The 13,599-nt window shown below is 39.3% G+C and overlaps 2 protein-coding genes across 3 annotated transcripts; one reads left to right on the top strand and one right to left on the bottom strand.

Annotated features, from left to right (window-relative positions):
- Positions 1 to 5,867: 5,867 nt before the first annotated feature.
- On the top strand, positions 5,868 to 9,964 carry LOC141596535 (cytochrome P450 714C2-like). Of its 2 annotated transcripts, XM_074416736.1 has the most exons (8): positions 5,943 to 6,628; positions 6,707 to 6,782; positions 7,380 to 7,631; positions 7,957 to 8,228; positions 8,336 to 8,580; positions 8,703 to 9,072; positions 9,149 to 9,268; positions 9,372 to 9,964. In XM_074416736.1, the coding sequence occupies exons 4-8, from the start codon at positions 8,007 to 8,009 to the stop codon at positions 9,675 to 9,677; spliced, it is 1,263 nt and encodes a 420-aa protein (XP_074272837.1). In that variant the 5' UTR covers positions 5,943 to 6,628; positions 6,707 to 6,782; positions 7,380 to 7,631; positions 7,957 to 8,006; the 3' UTR covers positions 9,678 to 9,964. The 2 variants fall into 2 exon arrangements, with proteins under 2 accessions (XP_074272836.1, XP_074272837.1); XM_074416735.1 differs by lacking the exons at positions 6,707 to 6,782; positions 7,380 to 7,631 and having other exon boundaries at positions 5,868 to 6,407; positions 8,002 to 8,228.
- Positions 9,965 to 10,453: 489 nt separating this feature from the next.
- LOC141596534 (cytochrome c oxidase-assembly factor COX23, mitochondrial) lies at positions 10,454 to 13,110 on the bottom strand. Its single transcript, XM_074416734.1, has 3 exons — positions 12,939 to 13,110; positions 12,143 to 12,219; positions 10,454 to 10,780 (listed from the first exon to the last, which is right to left on the bottom strand). Exons 1-3 carry the CDS (start codon positions 13,027 to 13,029, stop codon positions 10,733 to 10,735), a joined length of 216 nt encoding a protein of 71 aa, XP_074272835.1. The 5' UTR covers positions 13,030 to 13,110; the 3' UTR covers positions 10,454 to 10,732.
- Between the last annotated feature and the right edge of the window lie 489 nt (positions 13,111 to 13,599).

The following is a 13,599-nucleotide window of genomic DNA, read 5'->3' as shown; positions in this document are numbered from 1 at the left end:
AGTTTATCTTTCCATCACACGCCCGTAATGTAATACTCCGTATTTAAAAGTCTCGGGGTACTCTATCGAGTAGGCCTTACTCTGTCGAGTAAGGGTGTGTTGCATTTTAAAATAGTTTATGACCTGTTGGGTACTCGATCGAGTAACGTAGATACTCGATCGAGTAAAACACTCGATCGAGTACCTTAGCTACTCGATCGAGTAAGCCGATTCTGAGGGATGTTTTGTCGGGTTTTGTTAAATGATGCGAGATAAGTATAAAAGGTTGTCCGTCACTTTTCTTAGTTTCTTTTATCTATTCTAAAACCTAAGTGAGGAGAAAATGAGTTACGTAGTTTGTCTGTCATCGCATCAATTAGCAAATCCCGGAGCTAGAGGTGTCGGATTTCATTGTTCTTTGCATCATAGTGTTCCTTGCGTCAAGGGTAAGTCCTACATACCAATTTTATAGCGTTTGGTTGACTTTGTTTAAACCCTAATTTTGGGATTGGGGGTTTTTATGATTTGTTGTGTTGGTAGTGATTATGTGATTATGTGTATAGGAGAAGGGTTCGTAGAGGAAAGGTTTTGAGACAGCTGCTAGATCGTCTGATGTTTGTGTTGCATTCCAGGTAGGATTTCCTACTCAGTATTAGTCCCATAACGGGATGATTGTTTATGTGTTGAGATTGATTGTTTGATATAGCAATTGTATTGTGACGACTGTGATTGTGATTGTACACTGTTGATAGATTCAGACGGTTGTTGATATTGTGATTGTGATTGGTTGCCTATGGTTCTCGAGATGCGTTCTCGGCTGAGTGGAGTCACTTGCGGGAGTGGCTTCACGCCATAGTTTCGCCCTTCGTGGAACCCGCCACGGAAGGGGATGTGCACATTAATGGACAGGGTTATCGCTCACTATGTGGAGCGGGGATTTGGTGGGTACGGCTGCGGTCCCCCAGCTGGCGGTGTCCGTGGACGATCGGTGATTGAGATGATTGGAGTTGGTTGGTTGTGTATGTGTGACGATTAAGGCATGCATTTATCTTATTGTATATATATATAGTGATTTGTGTGATTAGTACTGACCCCGTTTAAATGTTTTAAAAACTGTGGTGATCCATTCGGGGGTGGTGAGCAGTTGCTTGGCAGGTATATCTTGGATACGCGTGGGATCTAGCTGGGGATGGAGTCATCACATATCAGAGTCTTTAGTCTTCCGCTGTGTTTGTTAGGACAGTTCCTTTCAGTTGGTTTATAGTTTGAGAACAGTTGTATTTTGCTTACAGTTGGTTTTGTTATGTAATCGCTAAAACTTATTTAATAAAGTATGTTTCTTCATTGTCTTATGATTATCATGCCTCGGGTAACCGAGATGGTAGCATCCCTATACCTGAGTGGTCCTGGTAAGGCACTTGGAGTGTGGGGGTGTTACAAATGGTATCAGAGCGACGATCCTGAAACCTGTAACCAATGAATCTAATGAATCTAGGGAGTCAATTAAAATGAACCCGGGGTAAAAGTTGTAGGAGCTAATGCAAAGACTTGGGAGACGTCCTAAAGTCGCGAACTCGCCCTACAATTTTGAACCGGTCACCATGGGATATGTGTCGGGATCGTTATGTGCTTATTGTGTGCTGTGTGTATCTATGTAGTAGTATGTTGTATGAATTGATGGATGCATGCATGTGGAGGATGGGGGATCTGAATTGAAAGATGATGATGACGTGAATTGTATGTTGGTTGATTGTAAAGCATGAAAGTATAATGATTGATACATGTAATTTGGCATGTTATAATTATGTAAGGAAAAGTGTTTTGTCCATATATATAAAGCGATGTGTAAGTATACATGTTGTTGTTGTCGTGTTGAGTAAAAGTACAGAAGGTTGGGAGTGTGAATTGAACATGTGCTGGGTGAACATGTTGAACGAATATGATGGATAAATATGTGGTATGATGGATGAATTAGTGGAAAAAGATGAATCATCGTGGTATGATAACATGGTTCCTGCTTAAGCATGTTATATAATGGAAGTTATTTTATAATGTTGTTATGCTAGTAACATGTGAATAGGGGACTTGATGTCGTGTATTTGTGATTTTGTTTACGAAAAGTGATAGAATAAAAACATGTGGGTAAGTCATAATTGGCAAGTTAGATAAATTATGTGCATGATGAATGTTGTTGTTTGGCTTTTGAAAAATAGTAACATATGATTATGAATACTGGTTTTATGAGTTTTGGACTGGTTTTGTTTGCTTGGTTGTTGTTTAAGCTGTTTGGAAGTAAAGTGTTAACGTAGCGTAAAGGAGGGATTTGTTTTGTGGATAATACTTATAAAAAGCCATGGCCGTGCTTGTAGTAGTGTGATACTTCAGAGAGTGAGAATATTTTATATAGTGTTGACAGTTGGAGGATGATGTTATGAGTCTGAGTAAACTTCGAGGACGAAGTTCCTTTTAAGGGTGGTAGAATGTAACATTCCGTTTGACGTTATGGGTATTTTGATATTGGATTGGCTCTGGATGATATATTACGGAGCTAGTTGGTAGTGTATGGAATTAGTGTTGAGAGAGATATAATGGAGTTGATACGATATCGTGAGCCATGTTGTGGAGGTAGGAATAGTTAGTGGAGTTGGTGTTACGAGTTCATGTTTGGGTTGGAATTTTGTTTTGAGTTCTTAGTCACGTTGTTGTGTCTTGATCGAGTTAGTATGTTTGTTTTCGAGTATGGGTTGAACTTCGGGGACGAAGTTCTTTTTAAGGAGGGAAGACTGTAATACTCCGTATTTATAAGTCTCGGGGTACTCTATCGAGTAGGCCTTACTCTGTCGAGTAAGGGTGTGTTGCGTTTTAAAATAGTTTCTGACCTGTTGGGTACTCGATCGAGTAACGTAGATACTCGATCGAGTAAGGGGGCACTCGATCGATCGAGTACCTTAGCTACTCGATCGAGTAGCCGGTTTACGGGGGATGTTTTGTCGGGTTTTGTTAAATGATGCGAGATAAGTATAAAAGGTTGTCCGTCACTTTTCTTAGTTTCTTTTATCTATTCTAAAACCTAAGTGAGGAGAAAATGAGTTACGTAGTTTGTCTGTCATCGCATCATTAGCAAATCCCGGAGCTAGAGGTGTCGAATTTCATTGTTCTTTGCATCATAGTGTTCCTTGCGTCAAGGGTAAGTCCTACATACCAATTTTATAGCGTTTGGTTGACTTTGTTTAAACCCTAATTTTGGGCTTGGGGGTTTTTATGATTTGTTGTGTTGGTAGTGATTATGTGATTATGTGTATAGGAGAAGGGTTCGTAGAGGAAAGGTTTTGAGACAGCTACTAGATCGTCTGATGTTTGTGTTGCATTCCAGGTAGGATTTCCTACTCAGTATTAGTCCCATAACGGGATGATTGTTGATGTGTTGAGATTGATTGTTTGATATAGCAATTGTATTGTGACGGCTGTGATTGTGATTGTACACTGTTGATAGATTCAGACGGTTGTTGATATTGTGATTGTGATTGGTTGCCTATGGTTCTCGAGATGCGTTCTCGGCTGAGTGGAGTCACTTGCGGGAGTGGCTTCACGCCCTAGTTTCGCCCTTCGTGGAACCCGCCACGGAAGGGGATGTGCACATTAATGGACAGGGTTATCGCTCACTATGTGGAGCGGGGATTTGGTGGGTACGGCTGCGGTCCCCCACTTTGGCAGGGCTGGTCCGGTGGACGGTCGATGATTGAGATGATTGGAGTTGGTTGGTTGTGTATGTGTGACGGTTAAGGCATCTGTTTATCTTATTGTATATATATATATAGTGATTTGTGTGATTAGTCGACCCGTTTAAATGTTTTAAAAGCGTGGTGATCCATTCGGGGTGGTGAGCGATTTGCTTAGCGGTATATCTTGGATACGCGTGGGATCTAGGCGGGGATGGAGTCATCACATATCCGAGTCTTTAGTCTTCCGCTGTGTTTGTTAGGACAGTTCCTTTCGGTTGGTTTATAGTTTGAGAAAACGATTGTATTTTGCTTACAGTTGGTTTTGTTATGTAATCGCTAAAACTTATTTAATAAAGTATGTTTCTTCATTGTCTTATGATTATCATGCCTCGGGTAACCGAGATGGTAGCATCCCTATACCTGAGTGGTCCTGGTAAGGCACTTGGAGTGTGGGGGTGTTACACGTAACTCATCTACTCGGTACACATCTTGACTCAATTTATGAATGCACCTCGGAAAGCTCATTGGGATGCGGCCTTACAGGTTGTACGGTACTTAAAGAAATCACCAGGACAAGGTATTCTTCTACGGTCCGAGAACAACCTCCGGCTACAGGCTTACTGCGATTCTGATTACGACAGCTGCCCCATAAGCCGGTGATCCGTTTCGGCCTACATTGTCTACCTCGGGTCCTCTCCAATTTCATGGAAGACAAAGAAACAAAACATCGTCTCTCACTCATCCTCCGAGGTCGAATATCGTGCCATGGCACAAGCCACATGCGAGATCAAATGGTTAAAAGGACTACTTGAATCCCTCGGTCTACCTCACACGGCACCTATACAATTACATTGCGATAATCAATCCGCGATACATATTGCCAAGAATCCCGTCTTTCATGAACGGACCAAACACATCGAGATCGACTGTCATTTCATTCGTGACGAAATTTTAAAAGGAGTTATTGCTACTCCCTATGTTCATACAAGAAGTCAGCTCGCCGACATTTTTACCAAAGCACTTGGACGTCCATCTTTCGACGAGTTGCTTTCCAAGTTGGGCGTTTCAAACTTACACGCTCCAACTTGAGGGGAGTAATAGAATCTTCTACCTAAGGCAACAAAGTGTCGTTGACAAGAAGAGCCAAATCAAAGCTCCAAGGAGCCGTTGCACCAATATATGAATCATAGCCAAATGATTCTTTTCCTTATTTAGCTTATAGACAAACTTATTTTACTCATCATTATATTGTATAAATAGGAAAAAGATGGAAAAGCTGAAAACATAACATTGAAAGAATAATATTATCCTAAAAGTTATAGGCTTATCAATTTTAATATACAATATGCAAGTGACATTATCCATGAGGTGCTCTATTTCCCTCCACTTGCCTTATTGTGAGAGGAACACTATCTGTCTTCAGTTTATGACGGATAGTACCGGTCACAAACAAGACCAACTGCCCTTTTAATCGGATCAAGTTAAGGTCAAATCGGATCACTGGTCCACTTAAAATATACAACTCGATTAATTTTGAGTCTCAACTCAAGGTTAAATGGATTTTGTCACGTTTATATGGACCCCCTTATGATCCATTTAGACCCAAATCTCTAAAATTCTAAGCTCTTTTAGTGTCACTTTTCTATCGTGAATTTGGGGTGTTTAATGTTTACAAGGAGAAGAACACAAATTCTTGTTTAGGATAGGGCATCTGTTTTAAATTTAAAACGAATTAAGTAATATGCCATTTATATAGATAAAACAAAAACAAAATGTTTAAATATTAACAAAAGACTTGTCTTATCTATGTAAGTGGTATTTTGTTTGACCCGTTTTAAACTTAATACGAATATATCCGTTTTAAGAGAGACTTTCAACTCATTTCAATTCGGCTCATTTTTTCACATATTAGGTCCCGTTCTTTTCGGCTGAAAGGAGCTGAATTGAACTTCATGGAGATGAGCGGAAGTGAATTTAATTGAATGGAACTTAGTTAAATTGAATAAAGTTGAAGTAAGAGTTAATTTGTGAAGAGATTAGTTGAATTGAACTGAATGAAACTAAATTGAACTAAATAGAGCTGGGCAAAAATAAAACGAGCTTAAATTAAGTGAAAAAGAATATGAGCTAGCTCTTATTTCAGCTTAGCTTCATTAAATTCATTTCAGCTAAGTGCAGTTAAATTCATTCATTTCAACCGAAAAGATTAAGGTCGATGCTCTCCTAATCGTTCCATTTTCATTTCATGAATAACAATCGTACCCTGACCTCAAAATTAGAGATAGATGAGCATAGTTACTTTTTACACATGATTACATTGTCTTGCACATTGTTCTTGAACATTATTTCAGTTTAACATACAATCCTTCGTTACTTCCAAAACTACATCACTGATCACAACAATGGCAGTTTTCCTGATATCAGCAGCAGCAGTTGCAGGAACAATACTGAGTTTAACAGCAGCATACATGTATATGTTAATGGTGTTGACACCTAAAAGAACAAGATTAAAGCTTGAAGCTCAAGGTATTAAAGGTCCGACACCTTCATCTCTTTTACTTGGTAACATCCCTCAAATCACTCAAATCAAAGCTCAATTTTCCCAATCTAATCCTACAAAAACTTCCACTAATCATCTTGCTTCTATAAGTCATGATTGGCCTTCTTTCACCTTTCCTCACCTCAAGCTATGGCAACAACTTTATGGTATGACTTTTTATTATATACCCTTCTTTTTTTACGATTGAATGTTTTTTTTGGTGTAATGGGAGCCAAAAGCGATTTTAATGCTGTCGGGTTTTGAACCAGGTTATGAGTATGACCGCCCATGACTTTACTGACTAAGCTAGTTGACATTTGTTTTTATGTTTGAATGGTATGATTAGATTGATGTATTAGTTTGATTTTTTGTTCAAATCTTGATGTTGGTTCTAAGCACGATTAAGTGACCTGATTTTTGTTGGGTCTTAAGTTGGAAAGTGGAGGGATTTTTGTAAAATGTTTAGTTACAAGTTTTGATTATGTCATTCTAGTTTACCTTATGATTCATGTGAGCCGACCCCAAACCATTTTGGGACTTAGGCCTTGTTTGGATAGGAAAAAAGGAGGGAAAGGAAGGGGAGGGGGAAGGAGGGAAGAGAAAAGAAGGGAAGGGGAGGGAAGGAAGAATGGAGGAGATGATTTTCCCTCCAAATCTTGCCTATGTTGGTGGGGAAATAATTTGCCTTGTAGGAGGGAAATTGAGGGATCCATTTTCCCTCCCCTCCAAATCCCTCTACCTTCATTTTGCTAACCAAACAATGGATTTCTCATCCTTCCAATTCCCTCCCCTCCCTTTCCCTCCAAATCCCTCAATCCAAACACACCAAAGGTGTGTTTGGATAGCAAAAGTGGAGGGAAAGGGAGGGGAGGGGGAAGGAGGGAAAGAGGGAAGGGAAAGAGAGAGAAGGGAAGGGGAGGGGGAATGGAGTGTTGTTGTTTGGATACAACTTCCCTCCAAATCTCCTCAATTGTGGAGAAATTTTGATTAGGCTTGGAGGAGGGATATTGGATCCCTCCAAATCTCTCCCCTTCCATTTCCCTCCACCCTCATTTGGTATCCAAACAGGGGATATTAAATCCCCTACTCTCCCTCCCTTTCCTTTCCCTTCAAATCCCTCAATCCAAACACACCCTAAGGGTTTGATGTTGTTTTAGTTGACCTTATTCCATTGATGATTTGCTTTCCCTACAAAAGTACGCCTGTAACTATAAATTCTGATTCCGCCATTTGGTTGCATTGTTTTTTGCAAACCGGGAAAATCACGGGTGCTTCCAGTCTTTTCTATGATGGTAATATGGTATGGACTTTGGTTTTGGCAAGTAGGGAAGTATTTGTGTGATGCATATGTTAAGCAACAAAAAGGTTAAATCTTTATTCAGAAAACGGAAGTATTTCCAATGGTTGAACGCTTCAGGAGTCTACATTAAAGCATTGTGTGCCAGTGAATTAGACAGACATTTTCAACCGCTTTACAAATGATGTGTTGTCGAGGGTGGCATTTGGAAGAAAGTATGATGGAGAGGAAGAGTGTGAACATGAGTGAATTCAGAGTATTTGGTTTCTGAAACACATATAAGCATAACATTATTGGAATAATTTTGTTTGATTGATAAAAGTACAATATTGATTGCATTCATTACCCTTTTATGTTTGCGCGCGCTATCTGTTTGTCCGGTCTTAATTGGTTTTGAAACTGAATAACATTATTGAAAGAATTTTGTTTGATTGATAAAAGTAAACAATGAAATTGTTGTATAGGGCGTATGTTCGTGTATTCAACTGGAACTGTGCAGACGCTCTGCATAACAGACCCCAATGTTGTCAAAGAAATCATCCTTACCACCCCTTTGGATTTGGGAAAGCCTGCTTATCTGTCTAAAGAACGCGGTCCTTTGCTTGGTCAGGGTGTTTTCACTGCAAGTGGTTCTTTTTGGGAATATCAAAGAAAACTCATTGCTCCTGAATTCTTCCCCAACAAAATCAAGGTAACTTGTTATAAAACCGCCTCTCAAAAGACTTATTGTTCATATGAGTTTTTTTTTTTTTTTTTTTTTTGCTGTGTTTACACTTCTTGAAATGGTAATTTGTGAAGGGTATGTTGGAAATGATGACGGAAGCTACAACCTCTATGTTGCATTCATGGGAAGATAATATCAAAAGCAATGGCGGAGAAGCAGAAATAACAATTGATGAGGATTTGAGAAATCTGTCACAAGATATAATATCTAAAGCCGCCTTCGGGAGCAGCTATTCTAAGGGAAAAGACATTTTCTCAAAGATAAGGACCCTTCAAGGGCTAATGGCCAAAACTGTACATGTTGGTGTTCCTGGTTCCAGGTAAACTGAAATCTTCTTCGTAACTCAGGGCAAAACAGCCGAATCCCTGAGTTGCCAAAAATATGAGATGTTTACATGTGAAACATCTCATACAAGACTGATCAGTCACCGCTGAGTTGCAGGTACATGCCAACCAAGGGTAATTGGCAAATACGAAGATTGGAGAAGGAAATTTATCGGATGATATTAAAAGTCGTAGAAGAGCGGACGAGGGCAAAACGTGAGACAGATTTCTTACAAAAGATACTTGAAGGTGCTAAAATGTACGCTGATCAAGATGATCCTACACTAAAAATAGATGTTGAGAAGCTCATTGTTGACAATTGTAAAAGCATTTACTTTGCTGGTCATGAAACCACTTCTAGCACAGTAACATGGAGCTTAATGTTGTTGGGTGCGTACCCTGATTGGCAGGCTCGTGCCCGAGCTGAGGTGTTAGAAGTTTGTCAAGATAGGATTCCAGTGACCGGAGATCTCAGAAATATGAAAATGGTAAATCTGACAGAAAACAATGCAATATAGTTGCATACTGTGAACTGTGATTTTAACTATTTGGTCTTTTTGGCAGTTAACGATGATTATACAAGAGACCCTTCGTCTATACCCACCTGCACGTTTTGCTACGAGAGCAGCATTAGAAGATGCAAAACTGAATGGCATTCAAGTTCCTAAAGGAATGGACATTCAGGTACCGATACTTTTTTTTTTGATCTCATAGGTTTCGAACCTGGGTCATAAACATAAGTACCGCCCGTTAGTGAGTTTACAGCTAATCTATCAAAAATCTGCAGGTACCAATACTGGTATTACATAATGATCCTGAACTATGGGGGCCAGATGTGCACGAATTTAATCCCGAACGCTTTGCCAAAGGAATAACTGGGGCTTGCAAACCACCACAAGCATACATTCCCTTTGGATTTGGAGCCCGAGTATGTCTAGGTCAAAACTTCGCCATGATGGAACTAAAAGTCATGTTATCCATGATTTTGTCAAAATTCAGCTTTTCACTTTCACCGGCATATCAGCATAGCCCTGCATATAGGCTGATACTTGAACCCCAGCACGGTGTTCAACTACTCATAAGAAGGGCGTGACTTCTCAGTTTTGTTAATTCTCGGTCTACTTCACTCAATCAGTCCCATGTGCTGTTACTGGTCTTATGTTAACCTGCAGTTGGCTCTCATGTCTCTCGCTTAAGAATACCGGCTTATGTTTGTTTTGTTCGTCATCTGTAACATCCCACATTTTGGCCATTCTAATTTTATACTGTATTCAAATTTGGCCAAACTCCCGAGATTTTATAAATACGGTATAAGACTGTCAAATTACAAATCTCTGGTTTACGAAGTACTTAAATACAAAAGTCTCCGTTTCAAATCCAGTTCAAAATCAGTGAACTAACAGGAAGCCGAAAATATGGTTGCCAAAGCTGCCCAAATATGACATGGTTGGGTTTAACATGCATATTTGGTACCAAAGAGGCTTCCATAAGAAGTTAAGTGACCTTCATATTCCGATCTCAACGTTGCATCAAAATTTGCAGATCAGCTATTTTGATGCTGACAGGTTCTGAACCTCGAGCATGAGTATCAAGATTCATGCCTTTTGGTGTCAAAGCTTTCGTATAGCTAGGCTCACAGTATCTCAAGGAAAGATCGGAATTAATCCGCTTTCTTTGGTTAAAATGTTCAAGCTATTGCGTTAATTTCAAAGTTTGCGATGTGCAAATCTTTGATCATTTCACGCAGTATTCTCTCCGTTACTGAGATTACACTCCCATTGTTTGCGTCATGCAATAGTCAAATCTTTACGTTTGCTTTTCTTGGGAGGACAATTTCGAGTAAGGGTTAAGATATGGGTGAGAGTAGTATCGAAAAAACATTCTGACTTTATATAACATAATTCGTGCTGTGAAATCAGCAGGGTTACAAGATAGTTCAGCTACATTTATGAAGATTACTCGAAATTTAAGGCTAAAAGATGAAGCCTACGAAAACTAGTGAAGTATATAGGTACACTAAGAGCTCATAATATATGAACCTTTTCCCTGCGCGATGTATAGCAGCACTGTTCAGACGATAGCAAGAAATCCATGAACCTTTTTATTTGTAGAAGCAAAGTCTTTTCTGTAGAGCCTCTTGGATGGAATTCATGAAAAGAGAGAACGGGTTCGATTACGTTCCAATCGTGCTAACCTCTGTAAGGAAACAACATTTAATAAGTTGTGAGATAGGAGTATATATCATGTACACCAAACTACCATTGCTCAAATGCAAAATAAGTAGATTTTTAACACGAGAATCCATAAAAGACATTCAGTTTTCTGTTTCTGTAATTCAGTTCTCTACCCTAATGATACTCTCACTCCCCTTTTAAGTACTCCCTCCATTCCACTTTTATTGAAAGGTCATTTTGGGATGCAAAAAGCGGCAAGTCCGGCCACAAAAACGTTTGTACATGGTGGCGGTCAAAGTGCTCGAGGATGAGTAAAGGCATTGCTCTCCTTTTACTTAAGATGGATTCTATTCTAAAGTGAGTACTTATTATTCTATCAACACAAGAACCAATATGCAGATCTTAGAGCAAAAATAAAGAGCGGTAGTAATTTACACTCCACAAGTAACACAACCATTGATTAGAGGGGGAAGGGGGATCATCGTTCATTTATTTACTAAACTGTATATGCAGAATGCACGTAGAAACCCAACGCAGGCTGGGCATCTCCCTATATTCCAAGATAAGCCACCTTTTTGAAGTTTGAACCATAGTCTTGCAGAGTTGCAGAACACCGACTTTAGTTGCACTTCTCACCCCCAAAATTCATTACAGTACCAAAAGTTTACTTTGACCGGGAAAAAAAAAATCAGATCTGCCTTCACGATGGCCCAAATGCCCAATAGTATAACAACTCAACGACAAGAGCAAATGTAGCCAACTGAAATACTCTACCTTACAAGTTACTTCAAGCATATAAGCATCCATCGCCACTACCCATATCATTCATCCTAGTTTTAAAAGAAACACAATAAGGTCACCTTTCTACTTCATTACTCTCTTATGCTTAATATCGAACTGCTATTCTGCCCTCTATCATCCCCCCACAGGCCCACACAACAAAATTGGATCTCTCGGCTTCTTCATGATGAATATGACACCAAATTAAAACACAAGTAATTTATCACATCATGCCCTTACTCATTTAGCATCCAGAAGACCCGAATAACCATGTTCCATCCTTAAAAACCCACCCACCTCAACCTGGCACACAGGAAATGCTTGGGAAATGACCTCACAGCAGCATAATAGGAAGCCACAATTGATTAATAATGTCGATATACTACAGAAATACAACAGTGAATACTATCTACCTTCTCGTCAACTTTCCTCCTCTCACGAATTAATTAAACAAAGAGAAAGTAGATCCATTACTCAAGAATTACTCCAGGAATGCACAAAAGTCCACAACATAAAGTTGTCATCGTACCAAGTTCAACATAATGCTAAACATAACAGATGCTATTAGCTACAAGAGTCGAGAAGAGACGGTAGTATTGGTTACCTCTTTTTTCTTGCATTCCTTGTATACATCAAAGTGTTCCTGACATTTGCTCTTGTCTGAGTTGTATTGCTCCAAACCTATTGCCGCCCAATTTTCATCATTCATCAACAGAACAAAAAAAAAAAATTCAACTCGATTATGTGACCAACATAATAATAATAATAATAACCCAAAACGCCTTCTTTCATCACAAAATCAAAAACCCAAAATAACCCAATAGTCCATATATGTAACCCTAAAATAAATCAATAGCTCTACCAACATCAACAAATACCTATTGTAAGTCGGTTTCACATAAAACATTATTGTAAAATCGACTATTCTTTTTGTGCAACTACCCGTAAATGCAGCCATCAAGTTCCAGTCACTACCCATATGGAAAAAAATCATTAACAATACGAAAGTAATTGACTTTATTACTTGATGACATTCAATCTAAATAAATTGTGAAGACCATGTAATAGATAACCCAGAAGCCACAAAATACCAGTGCCTCAATGATTTCCGCAAACTTCAGGGTAAGGGGGTCGGACGTAGACAGCTTACCCCTATGTTAAAAACACAAATAGGCTGTTTCCGAATTCCGAATGACCCAAGATAAAAAAAAAAAAATGCTGGGTAAGGGGGTCGGGGCGGTCTTACACCTTTGTAAGCAAAACAAAGAGGCTGTTTCCGAATAACCCGGTATGAAAATTGCATCGGAAACTACATCGAATGACTGCTACTTCACAAGACGATATAATTAAGAAATACGAAAAATGGTAAAAATAAAAGGAAAGAGAAAGAAAGGGTTTACATTTGAGAGAAGCTGAATATTGAGTAAAACAAGGAGAATCAGAGATCTTGGCTGCACTTGGGTATGGTGGTGCCTCTGCTCTTGCTGCCATGTTTGCTGTTCTTGTGATTCTTGATTCTTCTCTTAGCCTAAATCAATCGGTTTCTTGTTAGTTGGTCAATGTTGTTATGGAATTATCCTTACATTACATGGGTTGGGTTTGAGAAAAAATGGATTGGGTTGGATTAGATGAATGTTGGGCTGGATTTTCGAACTTGGGTTCGGTAAACCGGATCGAGATGTTTCGGGTTAAGAAGTAAGCGAATGTTAACTCGAAGGAGTCGAAGCAATAGAGGTATAACCTATTGGGTGGGAAATTTTAGGGGCGTAAGTACGTAACCGGGCCTATTTGAGCTCGAGCTCCGGTTGGCTTGAAATCAGCTTGGAAACTTGAGCTTGAACTCGGAATTGACTCGAAATTATTCTAGCTTAGAGCTCGGAATCACCTCAAATTAGGCTCGAGCTAAACTCGAGCTCGGTGTAATCATTATTTTTTTTCACTTTCCTTAACTTTTAAATCAAAATAAAAATAGTGTTTCCAAAGTCCTTGCTAATCGTCTGAAAGTGTTCCTTGGGGAGATTATATCAGAAAATCAAAGTGCCTTTACTCCGAGTCGCTTGA

Source organism: Silene latifolia, chromosome 8 (genome assembly GCF_048544455.1).
Source record: "Silene latifolia isolate original U9 population chromosome 8, ASM4854445v1, whole genome shotgun sequence".
NCBI classification, from domain to species: domain Eukaryota; kingdom Viridiplantae; phylum Streptophyta; class Magnoliopsida; order Caryophyllales; family Caryophyllaceae; genus Silene; species Silene latifolia.
Note: the sequence above shows the minus strand (reverse complement) of the source record. Positions and strands in the feature narration are given on the sequence as shown.

Excerpts from the sequence above, each read along its gene's own strand:
- LOC141596535 (XM_074416735.1), top strand. The coding sequence starts at position 6,104 with ATGGCAGTTTTCCTGATATCAGCAGCAGCAGTTGCAGGAACAATACTG. Across the intron at positions 8,229-8,335 it reads TCTTCCCCAACAAAATCAAG|GGTATGTTGGAAATGATGAC; the intron begins GTAACTTGTTAT and ends TAATTTGTGAAG. Across the intron at positions 8,581-8,702 it reads GTTGGTGTTCCTGGTTCCAG|GTACATGCCAACCAAGGGTA; the intron begins GTAAACTGAAAT and ends GCTGAGTTGCAG.
- LOC141596534 (XM_074416734.1), bottom strand. The coding sequence starts at position 13,029 with ATGGCAGCAAGAGCAGAGGCACCACCATACCCAAGTGCAGCCAAGATC. Across the intron at positions 12,220-12,938 it reads ATATTCAGCTTCTCTCAAAT|GTTTGGAGCAATACAACTCA; the intron begins GTAAACCCTTTC and ends GGGCGGCAATAG. Across the intron at positions 10,781-12,142 it reads AGGAATGCAAGAAAAAAGAG|AGGTTAGCACGATTGGAACG; the intron begins GTAACCAATACT and ends GTTTCCTTACAG.